Here is a 22,087-nt window from a genome sequence, read left to right on the forward strand (position 1 = left end):
GACAGGGCTGGACAGACTGGATGCAGGGAAGCCATTTTCTCTGCCTGGAGGGTCTAGAACAAGGGGTCACAGTCTCAGGATACGAAGTAGGCCAATTAGGACTGAGATGAGGAGAAACTTCCTTACTTAAAGAGTGGTGAACCTGTGGAAATCTGTGGAGTCCAAATCACTGATTTTTTAAAATAGATTTCTAGACTCTAAAGGTGTCACGGTCTAGGGGGAGAGCGCTGAAATATGGTGTTAAGATAGAGGATCAGCCATGATCATGTTGAATTGTGTCAAGGTGCAATGGGCCAAATGGCCTATTCCTGCTCCTATTCTCTATGTTTCTATTATTTATGCAATAATGAAGGAGAAGAAAAATTTTGTTACTTTTTATGACATCTTTGCTATTTTCCTTTGCATCAACAAAAACGAAAATCACTTTTAATATACTTTTCAATTGTTAATTTTATATCATTTGCTCAGATAACATTGAAAAATCATGATAAAATAACAGTAATTAATTTCTCATCACAATGTTGTGTTGTAATATCATTTAAATGACATTTTGTAGAAGGTTCTTTCTACAAAGCAGCCACTAGTATTCCAAATGGCAAACCAATGTGACATGTTTTGTTTGTTTCTTCACAGTCTCTGGATGGATTTGTATTTACAGTAAATCAAGATGGAAGATTTTTATACATCTCTGAAACTGTCTCTATCTATTTGGGTCTTTCGCAGGTAAGCAAGTTAAACCTTTCTGTACTATGTTGTAACATTTCTGTCATAAACATGTTAACAGAGCCAGTGCAGAGCCATCAGTAATAAGGTCACTGTGTGGATGGTCATTGTGAGTGTAATGAAATATGAAAATTGGAAATGTAATATTCCATGTTGAAACACTGATTTTTTTTTGTGATATAATGGTGTATTTAAATTCGATGCTCCTTCACTAACTTTTCTAATCAGACATACGAAAATGAAATCACAGAATTCCCTTTTTTTGCACAATGTTATCATGCTTATTGAAGGATCCTGGGTGAAATTCCCCCAATCCTCTGCCAGCACTTTTGATGGTGGACATGGGGGGAGAAATTGGTTTCACGCCGGCGTGGATTTACAGTGGGATCATCTGCTGGTGCCTATCATGGCGGATTGGAAAACCCACCCGACAATGGCGTGAACCTCATTTGCATCCTATTAATGGGATACAGATAAAGGCCCGACCCCCTCCCGCCCCACGCCAGACTCTCCACGATGCTGGTGGGAAACACATTCAGAACAACGTGGAGTGTAGATGTCGGGACTCATCTGAACAAAGGCGGGAGATGCCTCCAGAGTTTGGGATGGAGGCCGCCCGCAACCTTGGAACACCGCAGCGGTGGGGCGGGGGAAGCGTCTGCAGGTGGACCTGCCAGATTAGGTGTCTTGGAAGGGGTCCATCTCCTAGCCTCAGAATGTTCCAGAGAACCATCTTCATTCTCAGGAGACCCATCTTCCGGTCTCAGAGTGCTCCTGGAGATCTATCTTCATTTTCAGGCGGCCCACCTACTTTCTTCACTGGTGGGTCAGTGAAGTTGGAAGTCATTTTAATATGGCACCTAGACATGGCAGTGGAGCACGCGCCATCCAGGCCTGCCCCGCCACGGAATATGGCGTGAAACACCCAGGTACATAATTAATGAGGTCGAGGCTGGTACATTTGATGTGCTTTCCCGCCAGCCACTGCAGCAGGAAAAACTCCACATTCCCATCCTCACCTCGGCATTTAGTCTCAAAATGGAAGAATTCTGCCCCGTTTACAGGTTGCATCCAAACTTTAGTTATCACTACTCTCCCAACCTGTCAAAAAATAATTAACGACTCGCATCTGGACTGCACCCCACAACTTGAAGCTTGCTTTAAAAAGTGTGGCTTAGATATTTATTTGTCTTACGTTTCTTGTTAACTAGGTACTTACTAATTTACTGTGTTGTATATTTTAATTGAAATTGAGATATTGGTCTTTACCGATTGAAATTATCAGTGACCTTTGTGATTGAATAATTTTTATTCGAACTGAAATATTTCATTAGGCCAATATAGCTACAAGGAATGTTGATGGTAACTATTTGTTATATTTGTGCTAAATGTACATTTTTTGATTGAACTAGATTGCTATTTGCCTGCTGTGCATGCAAAAATAAAGGAAAAAGTTCCAATTGTTGATACCATGAAACTTACATCTACAGTTCTTTATCTAGAACAAATAATTGTGTTGCACCATGAAGTTGCTTTTATTTGAAGTAATGTTTTAGATTTTTCACTGTAAGGTTAGTAACTGAATTTTGCATGTAACCTGTCAATTTTGAATTAATATTGATTTCCATTCTGCAAAGCCGATAGAGGGAAGGATTGCTTCCTTTGATGTGTTTCCCAGTTGGTTGTCTGCATCCTGTTTGAGGGGAAGAATTTAGAGCTTGAGCTATCAGATTTTCTATTATTATTTGATCTATTAAACAGCCAGTTGGAAAGATCGAGGAATAATAAATAGCAAATCTAATGCACAAATACATTTTTCCTCATTTTGAAACTTTTGTTACAGTATGCTTCAAAGTGAAGCAAAATTATGTTTAAATTCAGTCACTTAAAAGGACCAACACAAACAAGATCATTACAAATATACCAGAATATGATTAACTCCCAGATAAAAAAGTTTGTAGTCAGAAGGGGTGTTTTAATTCCTGCATGGTTGTATGGAAAAAAATTCGGGGAGACGATCCAGTGTGTGCAATGAGAGTCCCGGTCCATTTCAACAGTCAGCCCTCATTTAAGTGGCATTGGCAAGCTGCCACCCCAAATGGACATCCTGAGATAGCTTGCTGGATTCAGGCCGGTAAAATATTGGACAGCACCAGACTGGCAGCAAGATAAGCTATTGTGGCTCGGGGGGCAGGTGGGGGCGGGGGGGGGGGGGGCGTGGGGGTGTTCAGGAAAGCTATTGGAAACACAGATGAGTGTGTCCAGGACAGTAGTGACCCAAGCTCTTTGTGTGGAGTCTAAATGTGCGCTGTTCTGACACCAGGGTTCTTTTTTAAACTTAGCTTGGAAGTCCTCCACTTTTAGTCTGACAGTTTAAAGGCAGATGTTCCATGATCCAACTTTAAAAAATAACTTTGGGGCCCTATGTCCATAATAGGGACCTGTTTCGTATAAATTCATGAGGTTCCTGCTGATGGGTCCCTGAGGGGCTGCTTCGGTTTTAACTCCCGAGCCACTTTGAACAAAGCAAAGGAAGTTAACCTATCCTCTAATGTGTTGGTATGGGCCTTATGAGGGCAAGACACATAACCAGAATTGCATTTATATTGCAACCTAGTGTTGATGTGAAGAACTGTGGGCTTTGAACCAAGACTAAACTTACAGTGTAAACTGGCAATTAAAGTGGATTCAGCCTTTCTGGCGAGAGTAATCTCACATTGTTTTAGTTTGACATTACATGGCATGTAAATCCAATGCCAAACCTTGGTCGTGATTCTCTCAGCCCAGGGCCGGGCCGGAGAATCGCTGTGGCCGGCACGAATCGCGCCATGCCGCCCTGACGCCAGGACTCGATTCTCCGCTCTACCGCCCCCCCCCCGGTGATTCTCTGCCTGGGAGGGGCCAAGCGGCCATACCGAAAAACCCGAGTCCCGCCGGCGCCATTCTAACCTGCTCTTAGCCGATGGGACCTCGGCATGGAAGGGTCTGGGGGCAACCTGTGGGGGGGGGGTTCGTCCCCGGGGGGGGCCTCCGCTGTGGCCTGGCCCGCAATTGGGGCCCACCGATCGGCGGGCAGGGGGCCTCCTTTCTCCTGCGCCGGCCCCTGTAGCCCTACGCCATGTTGCATCGGGGCCGACGCGGAGAAAGGAGCCACAGTGCATGCAGTGACCGCAAAACACGATGGCGTTTACGACGGCGTCAACAATTAGCCTCAGGTTCTGAAAATCTCGTCCCTTGTTTGCACTCTGTTGCTCTTTTTAGCCTTTGTTTTATTAGCTCTGATTATGTCACCTTTGCTCACGAGTTGCCAGGTATCTTTCTGATACCGCCCCGTGGTTCAAGCTCGAGTTATGATTAATAAGTCAGCACACCGCTTAGTAAGAGTTAAATCAACGGTCATTTATTATATACAACAATTAATGCTTACACAATAATCCTACTATCTATATAGAAACCTACCACTACTGGCCAATACTTAACTTTAGGAAGGGCACACCAGGTCAGGGAAACGAATGGCTTATCGAATCGGATCTGGCCCGCGGGATTCAAAAAGGCTGATACGGGTCGATGGCTAGGAGTCTTTATCGGGTAGCGATCGCTGGAGTCAGACTTACTGTTTCTGGTCGATGTTGTTGCGAAGGTCTCAAGCAGGTGAAGAAGGGAGAGAGAGCGCGGTCTGAACTTGGCCCCTCACTTTATAGGGCCCAGGGGCTTCCCGCCTCTCGGGGCGGCCCTTGACCCTGAGTCCCAAGTGATTGGACTTGTTCCCAATCACTGGGTTCGATATGTCCAATAACGGGGCGATTCCTCGATTGGGGGTTGGCCGTTCACCTGTCTTTGTCTCGGCCACTGCAGGCGCCGACAGGTCTGGCCCGGCATTCAATTGCTTATATGTTGCAATTGTTCCCGGGGATAGCCGATGAAACTGCAGATGTCTGGGTTGATGTGCTGCTAATAGTCTTGAGTATCGATCTGGGCCGACTTCCCCAGAGCCGAATACGTATTCTGTCTGCAGCTGTCCGTTTGTGTCCTGTTGGCTGCTTTTCCCATCAGCCTTTTGGGTTAGCCATTTTAAATCGGGTTTTGGCCAAATTAATAGGGAATCAGCCATTTTAGGTGGCTACAACTCAGGAATCTGTCGAACCTCCTGGAAACATCGAAACTTATCTACCTCAATTTAAACATTTGGGGAAGAGTCTTCTGCTCTTAGTATATCAGTGTGAGCCAGGACCACTCTGGGTCTGACTTCACTCTGACAATCAGGATGCTAGCCTATGAAACCTTTTTGGAGCCAGCGAAGTAAGGGCCGGGATTCCCCGACTATGCGCCGGGTCAGAGAATTCCCGGGGGGAGACGCAAATCCCGCCCCGACGCTGGCTGCCCTATGCTCCGGTGCCAATTTTTGGGCGGGGGCGGGATTCCCGCCACGCTGGTCGGGGGCCGTTGACAGCGGCCCCCCGGCGATTCTCCGAGCCCCGATGGCCTGTCCTCATCCATGACGGGACCTGGCAGGTGAGTATGCGGGGACGGTCCTCAGGAGGGAGGGGGGTATCCGACTCCGGGGGGGTAATACCCACGGTAGCCTGACCCACGATCGGGGCCCACTGATCTGTGGGCGAGCTTGTTCCGTGGGGGACATCTTTCCTCCGCACTGGGCCCCTGTATGGCTCCGCCATATTGCTCGGGGGCCGGCGCGGAGAAGAGAACCCCCGCGCATGTGCGGAAATACGCCGGCCGGTCTGCGCATGCTCGAGATCACACCGGCCAGTCCGCGCATGCACGAACTCGTGCCGGCCCTTCGGCGCCGGCTGGAGCAGGGCCAACGACTCTGGCGGCAACCTAGCCCCCTACAAAGGTAAGAATTCCTCATCTTGGGGGGGGGGGGGGGGGGGCGTTGACGCTGGAGTCGTTGGCGCCGGTTTTCCCGCCGGCGTGGGGACATAGCCCCATTTTCTGAGAATCGCGCCCAAAAAACCACATCTAGGTCCTTTGTCCGATAAAAGAGGGCCTGTTAACCTTGGAAGGTCGGCACCTTAAGTCACAGGTTTGACACTGTTTAAAAGTAAACTCTAGTCACAGCTGCAAGGCCAATTCTGTATAGAGGAGAAACTAATCCTCAGGATGGCTGGTGGCCCTTCAGGTACCTGCTGAGCTTAGACCATATGTCAGGGCCCTTGTTCCTAATTGACCCATAAATGAGCAGTTAATTATGTAGACCGGCTTTCTGTGGTCCACTTCTGGCAAAATTGCCCAGAGGTGAGTCAGTCTGTGTCGCAATGCCAATCTCTGTGAATGGCTGGTCATGGAGTTTAGAGATGCAGGATGAGCTCCCATCTGTTTCAGCCCCTTCCGAGGTCAGGGGTCCTGGTGTTTTCCTCCAACTAACATCTGAGGTGGGTCAGCCCTTCTACACTTTATCAGCCTATGGCCTCCTCATCACTGGAACATAGTGGCTGCAATTAGAGGCCTGAGTGTTATGGGAAGGGGGGGGAGGGAGGAGAAAGCAGTGGCTTGTGCTGGTAACAGCACGGCTTTACTTAGCCGTGGCACGGTGGCACGGTGGTTGCCGCTGTTCCTTCGTGCCGCCGGGGTCCCGGGTTCGGTTCGGGTGCGGAGTCTGCGCTTTTCCCCATGTCTGCATGGGTTTCCTCCGGGTGCTCCGTTTTCCTCCCGCGGTCCAGGGATGTGCAGGTTGGGTGGATTGACCATGCTAGATTGCCCTTAGTGTTCCAAAAAGGTTAGTTGGGGTTACTGGGTTATGGGTATAGGGTGGAGGTGTGGGTTTTGGTTGGGTGCCCTATCCAAGGGCTGGTGCAGACTCGATGGGCTAAATGGCCTCCTTCTGCACTGTAATTTCTATGAAATCTATGAAATCCTCCCTTCAAGCACAGCCTGACGGAACCAGGAAGATGGCACCCTTGAAGAGCAGGGATGTTCAGTCCGATAATCGTATGTTGAAGAAGAATTAGCCTGAAGCTAGCCTGCACCTTAAAGCAGGTTTATTTTTTACAAGATAGCAAAGCAAAGTCGCAAACACTCCCAGTTCTTCTCTCCTCAGCGTTCCAGCTGTACCCATTTATAGTTGCATCAATATCCAAGCCCTCTTAACAATGCAATTGCCATTCAACTTTAACAATGTAATTGCAATTTAACACAATGATTGCCTTCGGACCTGAACAATGTGGGTCCAATCTAACCAAAAAAAGTCAGTCTGGGCGGGGTTTGAGGGTTCATTCCTGGCTCATGTAGCGGCAGGAACGGCCTCACTGTCTAACGCCACTTTGTTTTTTTTGGTTATCCCCACCCCGGCTGGTCCCTGATGATGGGAATCAGTGTTAAACGGCGCTCACCTAAGGTCTCAAGAGGTGAAGGGATGAGATCCCAAAGCCTGGGGTAGATCAGGTGAGTGCATATTAGAGTGGGACTACCTACTTACTCTAATATGCAGATTTCAAACTACGGATCCCGCCCATAATGGGTCAATTTGACCCACTTTCATCCTCCCGCTAGTCTGGGCATGGACAACAATGCTGCCGCAAGAGGGGAACCTGAGAATCGGCCACCGATCCTGTTTTTGCCCGACGTTGAATTCTCCACCGCATCAGGAACTTTGTTACCAACTGCAGGTGGTGGAGAATCCAATCCTTGGTCTCTGCTTGTGGAGACCGGGGCGGGATTCTCCGCAATCGGCGCGATGTCTGCCGACCGGCGGCAAAAACGATGCAAATCAGTCTGGCATCGCGCCGCCCCAAAGGTGCGGAAGACTCCGCATCTTGAGGGGCCGAGCCCTCACCTTGAGGGGCTAGGCCCGCGCCAGACTGATTTCCGCCCCGCCAGCTGGCGGAAAAGGCCTTTTGTGCCCCGCCAGCTGGCGCGGAAATGACTTTGCCGTGCTGCACATGCGCGGGAGCGGCTGCAGCCGCTCACGGCATCCCCGCGCATGCGCAGTGGAGGGGGTCTCTTCCGCCTCCGCCATAGTGGAGACCATGGCGAAGGCGGAAGGAAAAGAGTGCCCCCACAGCACAGGCCCGCCCACGGATCGGTGGGACCTGATCGCGGGCCAGGCCACCGTGGGGGCACCCCCGGGGGCCAGATCGCTCCACGCCCACCCACCCCAGGACCCCGGAGCCCGCCCGCGCCGCCTTGTCTCGCCGGTAAGAGAGGTGGTTTGATTCTCGCCAGCGCGACAGGCATTCCAGCAGCGGGACTTCGGCCCATCGCGGGCCGGAGAATCGCCGGGGGGGGGGGGCCTGCCAACCGGCGCTGCGCGATTCCCACCCCCGCCGAATATCCGGTGCCGGTGAATTCGGCAACCGGCAGGGGCGGGATTCACGCCAGCCCCCGGCGATTCTCCGACGTGGCGGGGGGTCGGAGAATCCCGCCCCAGATTTCCGCAAGCTCCATGATGGGCCGCCGGGTGGGAGAATTGCAGGAGATGGTAGAATTTGGCTTCAAACAGATCCTACGGGCTGGATTCTCCAAAAATGGGGCTATGTCCCCACGCCAGTGTAAAAACGCTGGCGTTTCACTCTTGACTTTCCTTAAGAAAGTCCTGAGCGAGTCTACTACCTGCAGGCTCCCGTAGTGCTTCTCGCAACTCTAGCTGCGGATACGGGGCCCTGCACCTCCAGTTGGGAGTCTGCGCATGCGCATGGCGGCGGCCTGCTGCGGGCGCGCCATGCGACATGGCGGATACGCACCGCAGACTGGCATCAAAAATGTAGGCCCCCCCCCCCCCCGGGATCGCGGTGCCCACGGGTCTGTGCCACCCGATCGCTCCCCTGGCTGTCCATGAGGGTTCTCCCCCCCCCAGTGATCGATCCCCCCCCCTAACCAGGGCGGCCGCGAACTGAGTCCGAAGCCGCCGCCCGAGGTTCCCGATGGCCGATATGTGCCGATACCTCGCTGACGGGAACTCGGCCAGTTTTGCCTGGAGAATCGCAGGGGGTGGGGTGCTGTGAATGGCCCCCTAACCGCGCCGCGTAGACCGCGTGCGAGCGATTCTCCGGGGACCTGAGAGTTACTACAGCGCCGTCATTTCCAGGTAAACGACCATTCTCCGCCCCGCGCCGAATGGAAACTCGGAGAATCCAGCCCTGTATATTTAAATGACTATTTAAATATGCTAATCTGGTTCATCTGGCCGCATCCCCCCCACGCGCCCGCCCCCCCCCCCCCCCCCCCCCCCCGAGGACTCAGCAGGCCGCCCTCAGAGCCAGGGCCCGCCGGTATCGACCTTGTGTATTTCATGCCGTCGGGACCGGCCGAAAATGGGCGGCCGCTCGGCCCATCGGGATGCGGAGAATCGCCGGGGGGGCCACTGCCAACAGCCCCTGACCGGCACGACGTGGCCCCTGCCTGGATAATTTCAAGCTTCTTGAGTGTTATTGGAGCTGCACTAATGCAGGCAGGTGGAGCATATTCCAACATAGTCCTGACTTAAGCCTCTGTAAATGTTGGAAAGGGGGCGGAGGACGTAGGGCAGAATAGAAAATCAGGGGCGCGATTCTCCGACCACTTACCGGGTCGGAGAATCGCCGGGGGCCGGCGTGAATCCCGCCCCCCCCCGTGTAGCGAATTCTCCGCCACCGGAGATTCGGCAGGGGCGGGAATCGCGCCGCACCGGTCGGCGGGAATTCCCCGGCGATTCTCCGGTCCGCGATGGGCCGAAGTCCCGCCGCTGTCAACTCACGCCAGCCGGCGTGGATTGAACCACCTTTGGGATGGCGGGACACGGCGGTGCGGGCGGGCTCCGGGGTCCTGAGGGGGGCGCGGGGCGATCTGGCCCGGGGGGGTGCCCGCACGGTGGCCTGGTCCGCGATCGGAGCCCACCGATCCGCGGGTGGGCCTGTGCCGTGGAGGCGCTCTTTTCCTTCCGCCTTCGCCATGGTCTCCACCATGGCAGAGGCGGAAGAGACCCCCTCCACTGCGCATGCGCAGAAATCTTTGGATCCTCGCTGTCTTCGGGGAATGTCCCGGAGGACTGGAGAATAGCCAATGTTGTTCCTCTGTTTAAGAAGGGTAGCAAGGATAATCCCGGGAACTACAGGCCGGTGAGCCTTACTTCAGTGGTAGGGAAATTACTGGAGAGAATTCTTCGAGACAGGATCTACTCCCATTTGGAAGCAAATGGACGTATTAGTGAGAGGCAGCACGGTTTTGTGAAGGGGAGGTCGTGTCTCACTAACTTGATAGAGTTTTTCGAGGAGGTCACTAAGATGATTGATGCAGGTAGGGCAGTGGATGTTGTCTATATGGACTTCATATGGTATGGACTTTGACAAGGTCCCTCATGGTAGACTAGTACAAAAGGTGAAGTCACACGGGATCAGGGGTGAGCTGGCAAGGTGGATACAGAACTGGCTAGGCCATAGAAGGCAGAGAGTAGCAATGGAGGGATGCTTTTCTAATTGGAGGGCTGTGACCAGTGGTGTTCCACAGGGATCAGTCCTGGGACCTTTGCTCTTTGTAGCATATATAAATGATTTGGAGGAAAATGTAACTGGTCTGATTAGTAAGTTTGCAGACGACACAAAGGTTGGTGGAATTGCGGATAGCGATGAGGACTGTCGGAGGATACAGCAGGATTTAGATTGTCTGGAGACTTGGGCGGAGAGATGGCAGATGGAGCTTAATCCGGACAAATGTGAGGTAATGCATTTTGGAAGGTCTAATGCAGGTAGGGAATATACAGTGAATGGTAGAACCCTCAAGAGTATTGAAAGTCAAAGAGATCTAGGAGTACAGGTCCACAGGTCATTGAAAGGGGCAACACAGGTGGAGAAGGTAGTCAAGAAGGCATACGGCATGCTTGCCTTCATTGGCCGGGGCATTGAGTATAAGAATTGGCAAGTCATGTTGCAGCTGTATAGAACCTTAGTTAGGCCACACTTGGAGTATAGTGTTCAATTCTGGTCGCCACACTACCAGAAGGATGTGGAGGCTTTAGAGAGGGTGCAGAAGAGATTTACCAGAATGTTGCCTGGTATGGAGGGCATTAGCTATGAGGAGCGGTTGAATAAACTCGGTTTGTTCTCACTGGAACGAAGGAGGTTGAGGGGAGACCTGATAGAGGTATACAAAATTATGAGGGGCATAGACAGAGTGGATAGTCAGAGGCTTTTCCCCAGGGTAGATGGGTCAATTACTAGGGGGCGTAGGTTTAAGGTGAGAGGGGCAAGGTTTAGAGTAGATGTACGAGGCAAGTTTTTTACACAGAGGGTAGTGGGTGCCTGGAACTCGCTACCGGAGGAGGTAGTGGAAGCAGGGACGATAGGGACATTTAAGGGGCATCTTGACAAATATATGAATAGGATGGGAATAGAAGGATACGGACCCAGGAAGTGTAGAAGATTGTAGTTTAGTCGGGCAGCATGGTCGGCACGGGCTTGGAGGGCCGAAGGGCCTGTTCCTGTGCTGTACATTTCTTTGTTCTTTGTTCTTTGATGCCGTGAGCGGTTGCTGACGCTCCCGCGCATGCGCCGCCCGGCAAAGTCATTTCCACGCCAACTGGCGGGGCACCAAAGGCCTTTCCCACCACCTGGCGGGGCGGAAATTAGTCCGGTGTGGGCCTAGCCCCTCAAGGTGAAGGCTCGGCCCCTGAGGATGCGGAGACTTCCGCACCTTTGGGACGGTGCGATGCCGGACTGATTTGCGCTGTTTTTGGCGCCGGTCGGCGGACATCGCGCCGATATCGGAGAATCCCGCCCCATGTATAGGTCAGCGAAAAGGAGATATGAACAGATTTGTCATGGACATCTATACATGGATTTTATAATTAGGGAGATAGATAGCATCCTTTGTGAGCAGGATTGAGAGTCCCGCTTGGTATGTTGCCTGCCCGGTGCCAAGGTGGGGGACATCTGACTGCCTTGAAAGGCTATTGGAACGGGAGGGGATGGATCCAGTTGTTGTGATCCACGTCGTGTCAAACAACATAGGCAAGTCGAGGAAAGAGGACCTGTTAGGGGATTATCAGACACTAGGAACTAAATTTAAAAAACAGGTTCTCAAGGGTCATAATCTCTGAATTACTACCCGAGCCACGTGCGAATTGGCATGCGAATGAGAAAATTAGGAAGTAAGCACGTGGCTAAAGGAGTGGTGCGGGAAGGAGGGGTTTCATTTCATGGGACACTGGCATCAGCATTGAGACAGGAGGGATCTGTACCATTGGGACAGTCTCCATCTGAACCGATCTCGGACCAGTGTTCCAGCAAAAAGGATAAATAGGGTGATCTCAAGGACTTTAAACTAGCAAGTGGGGGGAAGGGTAACACTACGGGAAGTAAAATGGTTAATGAGAAGCAAAGCAGCAGGTTAGCACATGGGAAGGTGGGTTCAACTACATCGAAAGTTATGAAAAAAGATAGAGAGAAGAACTCAGGAGATGTTATTAATGGAGGTGTTAAAACAAGCATAAAGGCACTTTACCTGAATGCTCGTAGCATTTGAAACAAGACAAATGAGTCGACGGCACAAATGATCATAAATGATTGATTTTGTGGCCATTACAGAGACATGGGGCGGGATTCTCCCCTACCCGGCGGGGCGGGGTGTTCCGGCGTAATGGAGTGACGGGAACCACTCCGGCGTCGGGCCGCCCCAAAAGGTGCATAGAATTCCGCCCCTTTAGGGGCCAAGCCCTCATTTTGAGGGGCTAGGCCCGCGCCGGAGTGGTTTCCGCTCCGCCGGCTGGCGGGAAAGGCCTTTGGCGCCACAACAGCCAGCGCCGAAAGGTCTTTGCCGGGCGACGCATGCGCGGGAGCGTCAGCTGCCACTCACGGCATCCCCGCGCATGCGCAGGGGAGGGGGTCTCTTCCGCCTCTGCCATAGTGAAGACCATGGCGAAGACGGAAGAAAAAGAGTGCACCCACGGCACAGGCCCGCCCGCGGATCGGTGGGCCCCGATCGCGGGACAGCCCACCGTGGGGGCATCCCCCGGGGCCAAATCGTCCCGCGGACCCCCCCCCCCAGGACCCCGGAGCCTGCCCACACCACCTTGTCCCGCCGTTCAAAAGGAGGTTTAATCCATGCCGGTGGGCGAGGGTTGACAGTGGCGGGACTTCGGCCCATCGTGGGCCAGAGAATCGCCAGGGGTGGGCCCGCTGACCGGCGCGATTCCCTGCCGACCGGCGTGGCGCGATTCCCGCCCCCGCCGAATCTCTGGCGGCGGAGAATTCGGGACACGGCGGGGGCGGAATACACGCCAACCCCCGGCGATTCTCTGACCTGGTGGGGGCGTCGGAGAATCGCGCCCAAGGTTGCAGGATGGTCATGACTGGGAGATAAATATCCAGGAATATCAGACTATTTGGAAGGACAGGCAGGAAGGTTAGGGAGGTGGTGTAGCACTGATATTTAAGGATGACATCAAAGCGATAATGAAAGATGATATACATTCTATGGAGAAAAAGGTTGAATCCATTTGGTTCCAAATTAGAAATAGTAAGGAGAAAAGGTCACTGATAGGCATAGCCTATAGGCCACCAAATAATATCACAGTGGGACAGGCAATAATCAAAGAAATAACTGATGCATGTAAAAATGGTACGGCAATTATCATGGGGGATTTTAATCTACATGTCGATTGGTCAAACCAGGTCAGTCAGGGTGGCTTTGAGGAGGAGTTCATTGAATGTATCCATGATGGTTTTCTTCAACATTATGTAAGGCACCTACGAGGGAGTAAGCTATCCTAGATCTGGGGCGTCATTCTCCGACCCCCCAGCGGGTCGGAGAATGGCCGTTGGCCGCCGTGAATCCCGCCCCCGCCGGTTGCCGAAGTCTCCGGTACCGGATATTCAGCGGGGGCGGGAATCGGGCCGCGCCGGTTGGCGGGCTGACCCCTCCTGGATTCTCCGGACCGGATGGGCCGAAGTCCCGCCGATAAATTGCCTGTCCCGCCGGCGTGGATTAAACCACCTTTTGAACGGCGGGACAAGGTGGCGTGGGCAGACTCCGGGGTCCTGGGGGGGCGCGGGGCGATCTGGCCCCGGGGGGTGCCCCCACTGTGGCCTGGCCCGCGATCGGGGCCCACCGATCCGCGGGCAGGCCTGTGCCGTGGGGGCACTCTTTCCCTTCCGCCTCCGCCACGGTCTCCACCATGGCGGAGGCGGAAGAGACTCCCTCCACTGCGCGTGCGCGGGAAACTGTCAGCGGCTGCTGACGCTCCCGCGCATGCGCCGCCCGGAGATGTCATTTCCGCGCCAGCTGGCGGGGCAACAAAGCCCGTTTCCGCCAGCTGGCGGGGCGGAAATTCCTCCGGCGTCGGCCTAGCCCCTCAATGTTGGGGCTCGGCCCCCAAATATGCGGAGCATTCCGCACCTTTGGGGCGGCGCGATGCCCGTCTGATTGGCACCGTTTTGGCCGCCAGTCGGCGGACATCGCGCCGTTTCGGGAGAATTTCGCCCCTGGTCCTGTAACGTGACAGGAATAATTAATGATCTCATAGTTAGGGATCCACTCGGAAGGAGCGATCAAAGTATGGTTGAATTTAAAATACAGTTGGAGTGTGAGAAGGTAAAATCCAATACCGGCGTCTTATGCTTAAACAAAGGAGACTTCAGGGCAACACGGTGGTGCAGTGTATTGGCCCTGCTGCCTCACGGCGCCGAGGTCCCAGGTTCGATGCCGTCTCTGGGTCACTGTCCGTGTGGAGTTTGCACATTCTCCCTGTGTTTGCGTGGGTCTCCCCCACAACCCAAAGATGTGCATGTTAGGTGGATTGGGCATGCTAAATTGCCCCTTAATTGGAAAAAATGAATTGGGTACTCTAAATTTATTTTAGAAAGATAAAGGAGACTACAATGGGATGAGGGAGGAGTTGGCGCGAGTAGGTTGGGAGCAAAGACTTTGTGGTGGGACAATTGAGGAACAGTGGAGGATTTTCAAAGAGGTTTTTCACAATGCTCAGAAAAAGTACATACCAGTGAAAAAGAAGGACTGTTGGAAAAAGAATAATCAGCCATGGATATCACAGAAATAAAGGAGGGCACCAAATTGAAAGAAAAGGCATAAAAAGTGGCAAAGATTCATGGGAAACTAGAGAATTGGGAAACCTTGAAAGATCAACAGAAAAAAGTGATTAAGAAAAGCAAGATAGATTATGAGAGTAAACTAGCTCGGAGTATAGAAACAGACAGCAAAGGTTTCTACAAATATTAAAGCAAAAAAGAGTAGCTATGGTAAACATTGGTCCTTTAGAGGATGAGAAGGGAGATTTATTAATGGGAAATGAGGAAATGGCTGAGGCATTGAACAAGTATTTTGTGTCGGTCTTCACAGTGGAAGACACAAATAACATGCCAATAATTGTCGGCTGGAGGCTACGGCAGGTGAGGACCTAAAAATTATCATTATCACTAAGGATGTAGTGTTGGGCAAGCTAATGGGGCTAAAGGTAGCCAAGTCTCCTGGCCCGGATGGAATGCATCTCAGGGTACTAAAAGAGGTTGTGAGGGAAATAGCAAATGCGCTCGTGGTAATTTACCAAAATTCGTTGGACTCTGAGGTGGTTCTGGCAGATTGTAAAACAGTAAATGTGATGCCGCTGTATAAAAAAGGAGGTAGACAAAAGGCGGGTAACTATAGGTCGGTTAGCTTAACTTTTGTAGTGGGGAAAATGCTTGAATCTATCCTTAAGGAAGAAATAGCAAGACATCTGGATAGGAATTGTCCCATTGGGCAGTCGCAGCATGAAAGGCAGGTCATGTTTGACTAATTTAATGGAATTCTTTGAGGACATTATGAGCGCGGTGGACAACAGGGAACCAGTGGATGTGGTGTATCTGGATTTCCAGAAGGCATTTGACAAAGTGCCATTTAAAAAGACTCGCCCGGATGAGTAGATTTTTTGAGGAAATAGAGGAAAGGTGCAGACGCTGTGGGGGAAGCACGGCGAATCATGTACATATGTTTTGGGCATGTCCGAAGTTGAGGGGCTTCTGGCAGGGATTTGCGGACATTAGGGGCGAAATTCTCCCCCAACGGCGCGATGTCTGCCGACTGGCGCCAAAAACGGCGCCAATCAGACAGGCATCGCGCCGGCCCAAAAGTGCGGAATGCTCCGCATCTTTGGGGGCCGAGCCCCAACATTGAGGGGCTAGGCCGACGCCGGAGGGATTTCCGCCCTGCCAGCTGGCGGAAATGGCGTTTGTTGCGGCGCCAGCTGGCGGAAATGGCGTTTGGTGCCCCGCCATCTGGCGCGGAAATGCGGCGCATGCGCGGGAGCGTCAGCGGCCGCCGACAGTTTCCCGCGCATGCGCAGTGGGGAGAGTCTCTTCCGCCTCCTCCATGGTGGAGGCCGTGGCAGAGGCGGAAGGGAAAGAGTGCCCCCACGGCACAGGCCCGCCCGCGGATCGGTGGGCCCCGACCGCGGGCCAGGCCACCGTGGGGGCACCCCCAGGGGTCAGATCGCCCCGCGCCCCCCCCCAGGACCCCGGAGGTCCCCCCCTGGTCCCGCCGGTAAATACCAGCTTTGATTTACGCTGGCGGGACAGGCAATTTCTGGGCGGGACTTCGGCCCATCCGGGCCGGAGAATTGAGCGGGGGGTCCCGCCAACCGGCGCGGCCCGGTTCCCGCCCCCGCCCAATCTCCGGTACCGGAGACTTCGGCGGGGGCGGGATTCACGGCGGCCAACGGCCATTCTCCGACCCGGCGGTGGGGTCGGAGAATGACGCCCCATGTCAGAGGTCCTGGAAGGAAGGGTGACTCTGAGTCCAGAATTGGCAATATTTGGGGTTGTGGAAGATCCGGGGGCACAGGGGGGAAAGGAGGCCGATGTTCTGGCCTCCTCCTCCCTGGTGGCCCGGAGACAGATTTTGCTGGGATGGAGGGACTCGGAGCCCCCAAAATCAGGAGTGTGGGTCAGCGACATGGTAGCGCTATCTGTCACTGGCATGTTATTTGTGTCTTCCACTGTGAAGAACGACCCAAAAAACATGTTCAGTTCCTCAGCCATTTCCTCATCTCTCATTATTAAATCTCCCTTCTCATTCTCTAAAGGACCAATATTTACATTAGCCACTCTTTTTTGTTTTATATATTTGTAGAAACGTTTACTATCTGTTTTTATATTCTGAGCCAGTTTACTCTCATAATCTATCTTACTCTTCTTTGTAGCTTTTTTAGTAGCTTTCTGTTGCCCCCTAAAGATTTCCCAGTCCTCTAGTCTCCGACTAATCTTTGCCACTTTGTATGCTTTTTCCTTCAATTTGATAATCTCCCTTATTTCCTTAGATATCCACGGTCGATTTTCCCTCTTTCTACCGTCCTTCCTTTTTGTTGGTATAAACCTTTGCTGAGCATTGTGAAAAATTGCTTAGAAGGTTCTCCACTGTTCCTCAACTGTTTCACCATAAAGTCTTTCTACTCTTCTCTCATCCCATTGTAATCTCCTTTGTTTAAACACTAAACACTAGTGTTTGATTTTACCTTCTCACCCTCCATCTGTATTTTAAAGTCCACCATATTGTGATCGCTCCTTCCGAGATGATCCCTAACTATGAGATCATTAATCAATCCTGTCTCATTACACAGGACCAGATCTAAGACCGCTTGTTCCCTGGTAGGTTCCATTACATACTGTTCTTGGAAACTATCGTGGATACATTCTATAAACTCCTCCTCAAAGCTGCCTTGACCGATCTGGTTCAACCAATCGACACGTAGATTAAAATCCCCCATGATAACTGCTGTACCATTTCTACATGCATTAGTTATTTCTTTGTTTATTGCCTGCCCCACCATAATGTTACTATTTGGTGGCCTATATACTACTCCCATCAGTGAATCTTTCACCTTACTATTCCTGATTTCCACTCAAATGGATTCAACCTTATCCTCCATAGCACCAATGTCATCCCTTACTATTGCCCGGATGTCATCCTTAAATAACAGAGCTACACCTCCCTTACCATCCACTCTCCTTCCGAATAGTTTGATACCTTTGGATATTTAACTCCCAGTCGTGACCATCCTTTAACCATGTTTCAGTAATGGCCACTAAATCATAGTCATTCACGATGATTTGCACCATCAACTCATTTACCTTATTCCGAATACTACGAGCATTCAGGTAAAGTACACTTCTGTTGGCCTTTATACCTCTGTTTTGAATCTTAACGCCTCGATCAGTAAACTCTCCTAAATTATATTTCCTCTTAACTTTCCTCCTAATTTTCCTTGTCGTTGAACCCATATCTTCATGTAACAACCTGCCGCGTCGCTTACCATTCATGTTTTCACTCCCCGTTTTATTCCTGTTAGTATTACTGGGTCTATTCACTGAGCTTCCCTCAGTCACTGTACCTTGTACTGTTGCCCTTTTTGATTTTTGACTATGGCTCCTCTGCCTTACACTTTCTCCCTTACTGTCTTTTGTTTCTGTCCCTGTTTTACTACCTTCCGACTTCATGCATCGGTTCCCATCCCCCTGCCACATTAGTTTAAACTCTCCCCAACAGCTCTAGCAAACATCGGTTTGCTAGGACATCGGTTCCAGTCCTGCCCAGATGCAGACCGTCCGGTTTGTACTGGTCCCACCTCCCCCAGAACCGGTTCCAATGCCCCAGGAATTTGAAACGCGCCCTCTTGCACCATCTCTCGAGCCACGCATTCATCCTATCTATCCTGACATTCCTACTCTGACTAGCTCGTGGCACAGGTAGCAATCCTGAGATTACTACCTTTGACGTCCTACTTTTTAGTTTAACTCCTAACTCCCTGAATTCAGCTTGTAGGACCTTGTTCCATTTTGTACCTATATCGTTGGTGTCTATGTGCGCCACAACATCTGGCTGTGCACCCCCCCCCGCAGAATGTCCTGCAGCTGCTCCGAGACATCCTTGACCCTTGCACCAGGGAGGCAACTTACCATCCTGGAGTCCCGATTGCGTTTGCAGAACCGTCTGTCTATTCCCCTTACAATTGAGTCCCCTATCACTATAGCCCTGCCATTCTTCTTCCTGCCCTGCTGCGCAGCAGAGCCAGCCACGGTGTCATGAACCTGGCTGCTGCTGCCTTCCCCTGGTGAGCCATCTCCCTCAACAGTATCCAAAGCGGTATATCTGTTTTGCAGGGAGATGAATGCAGGGGACACCTGCACTGCCTTCCTACTCTTGCTCTGTCTTTTCTTCACCCATTTTCTATCTCCCTCAGTCACTTTCACCTGCGATGTGACCAACTCACTAAACGTGCTATCCACGACATTCTCAGCATCGCAGATGCTCCAAAGTGAGTCCACCTGCAGCTCCAGAGCCGTCAAGTGGTCTCACAGGAGCTGCAACTGAACACACTTCTTGCACGTGAAGGAGCCAGGGACAGTGGACGTGTCCCTGAGCTCCCACATCGCACAGGAGGAGCATGACACGGGTCTAGGATTTCCTGCCATGTCTTAAACCTTCGGTTAACTTCAACAACTACAATTTTTAAAAAAAACAACGAAGAAAAAATAAATAAATATACCAATGAAAAGAAAAAGAAAACAGAAAAACTACTTACCAGTCACTCACCAAGGATAAAATGCACCTCCTCCCAACCCAGCTTCGAATTCCCACCTAGCTTCAAATTACCAAACTCACTCTGGCTGTGTCTTCTCTGGCTCACTGGGAGAACTCACTGGGAGTGAGTTACAAGTTGCTCTTATAAATTGGCCTGAGTTGGCTCCCCTCCCCCACCTGCTTTTAGATCAATGTAGATTCAGGTTACTGACTCTTAACTGTCAACCAGTTATGTGAGTGGGTGGGGTAGCCCTTGTTAACCTTCATTGCACAATTCTAGATTAATTTAAATTCTTTAAATTTAAAAAGGAAAACTCTTACCGGTTGAATTCAATTTAATTCAATTCCCACCTAGCTTCAAATTGCCAAACTCACTCTTAGCTGTGTCTCACTCTGGCTGTGTCTTCTCTGGTTCACTGGGAGAACTCATGTTCTCATGTTCTTTAGGAGCACCATTGCTTCTGAGTAGGTGGGCGCATCCCGGATGAAGGGGAAACTTTCAGGACTCACCCGCGAGTAGAGGACTTGGAGCTTCTGTGAGTCCGAGGGTTCTTCAGTGGCTGTTCTGAGGTAGTCTTCTAAGCAGGCTAGCCAGTGGTCGAAGGTAGACGTGGCGTTGGCTGCGTGAGGGCCCAGCTGCAGGCAATCAGGCTTGAACAGGAGATCCATCTTTTAAAATCTTGTGCAATAAATTGATGTACCGTCAATTACCACGAGACGGGAATGGTGAAACAGTCGAGGCTTTATTGCACAAGATGTTGTGCCTCCTGCAGCTGGAACCAGAATGGGAGCAGCGCAGGAGAGCTTACACTTTTATACGCCGCTTGCTGGGCGGAGCCAGCAGGCAGGGATTTACCGTCGTACCTGTAATATACGGGCAGTGCCGTAATACATACAATATACCATTAGTGGTGTCTACCACAGCGAGTTAACAAGTCCATCCAGAACTACCTGGAAACAAATGATACGGGGGAGGTCTCTGCAGCGTCGGTCTAGGAAGCTATGAAAGAAGTAGTCCGAGGGGAATTAATCTCGATACGGGCCCACAGACAAAAGGTGGAACGGGTTGAGAGGGATAGATTAGTGGAGGAGATACTCCAGGTGGATAGGAGATACTCGGACGCCCTGGTCACGGGGCTACTGAGGAAGCGGCAGAGGTTACAGGCGGAGTTTGGGCTGTTGACCACAGGTAAAGCAATGGAACAGTTGAGGAAGGCAAGGAGGGGTGATCTATGAATACAGGGAAAAGGCAAGCAGAATGTTGGCGCACCAGCTCAGGAAAAGAGAGGCGGCCAGGGAGATAGCTAAAGTAAAGAGTAAAGACGGTAATACTGTCCTGGACCCAGCGGGGGTGAACGAGGTGTTTAAGGACTTTCATAGTAAATTATATGAGTCGGAACCCCCGGCTGGGGTAGGGGGGATGAGATAATTTCTGGATCAGTTGAGGTTCCCGAGGGTGGAGGAGGACCTGGTGGAGGGGTTGGGAGCCCCAATTGAGATTGAGGAAATAATCAAGGGGCTCGAGGGCATGCAGTCAGGCACAGCCCCGGGGCAGGACGGTTACCCGGTGGAATTCTATAAGAAGTTTTCAGAGATATTGAGCCCACTGCTGGTGAGGACATTTAATGAAGCACGAGAGAAGGGAGTCCTCCCCCCAACAATGTTGCAGGCCTCAATTTCATTCATCTTGAAACGGGAGAAGGATCCGAAGCAATGTGGGTCATACAGGCCGATTTCTCTACTGAATGTGGATGCCAAACTGCTGGCTAAGATACTGGTCACAAGGATAGAGGATTGTGTCCCGGGAGTGATAGGGGAAGACCAGACGGGATTTGTAAAGGGCAGGCAACTCAAGGCCAATGTTCAAAGGCTTCTAAATGTTATTATGATGCCCTCAGAAGGAGAGGAGGCGGAGGTGGTGGTAGCGACGGATGCGGAGAAGGCTTTTGATCGGGTGGAGTTGAATTATTTGTGGGAGTCGCTGGGAAGGTTTGGGTTTGGTGAGGGCTTTATTGACTGGGTGTGGTTGCTCTATCAGGCGCCAGTAGCGAGTGTGCGTACGAACCGGCTGAGGTTGGGGTATTTTGAACTACACCGAGGGACGAGGCAAGGGTGCCCCTCTCCCCGTTACTGTTTTCTCTGGACATAGAGCCATTGGCCATGGCGTTAAGAGCCTCGAGGAACTGGAAAGGGCTGGTTCGGAAGGGGGGGGCGGGGGGGGGGGGGGGGGGGCGGGGGGGGGGGGGGGGGGTTGGAGCACCGGGTCTCATTCTACGCAGATGACCTGCTCTTGTACATTTCGGACCCGTTGGAGGGGATGGGGGAAGTAATGCGAATCTTGGGGGAATTTGGCAATTTTTCGGGGTATAAATTGAACATGGGGAAAAGCCAGATGTTCGCGATCCAGGCAAGAGGACAGGAGAAGAGACTGGGAGAGCTGCTGCTTAGAATGGCAGGGAAGAGCTTTCGATATCTGGGAATCCAGATGGCCCGGAAATGGGAGATACTACACAAGTTAACCCTATCCCGGTTGGTAGAACAAATGGAAGGGGACTTTAAAGAGATGGGACATGCTCCCGCTATCACTGGCGGGGAGGGTACAGACCATGAAAATGACGGTCCTCCCCAGATTCCTGTTTGTCTTTCAGTGCCTCCGCACCTTCATCCCTAAGGCCTTTTCAAGCAGGTGAATAAGATTATTTTGGGCTTTGTGTGGGCGAGTAAAACCCCACGAGTGAAGAAAGTGTTGCTGGAGCGCAGTCGGGGGGGAGGGTGGGTTGGCGCTGCCGAACATCTGCAATTACGACTGGGCGGCTAATATAGCCATGATTAGGAAGTGGGTAGTGTTGTGTTATTCTTCTTC

The 22,087-nt window shown here is 51.6% G+C and overlaps 1 protein-coding gene across 4 annotated transcripts in view; it reads left to right on the forward strand.

Annotated features, from left to right (window-relative positions):
- npas3 (neuronal PAS domain protein 3) overlaps positions 1-22,087 on the forward strand; it is a 1,941,601-nt gene that overhangs the window by 1,247,695 nt on the left and 671,819 nt on the right. For all 4 annotated transcript variants that reach the window (XM_072488507.1, XM_072488525.1, XM_072488517.1 and 1 more), the window contains exon 5: positions 634-723. In XM_072488507.1, the coding sequence (XP_072344608.1) occupies positions 634-723 (90 nt within the window). The remainder of the gene's footprint in view (positions 1-633; positions 724-22,087) is intronic.

This window comes from Scyliorhinus torazame, chromosome 2 (assembly GCF_047496885.1).
Source record: "Scyliorhinus torazame isolate Kashiwa2021f chromosome 2, sScyTor2.1, whole genome shotgun sequence".
NCBI classification, from domain to species: Eukaryota; Metazoa; Chordata; class Chondrichthyes; order Carcharhiniformes; family Scyliorhinidae; genus Scyliorhinus; species Scyliorhinus torazame.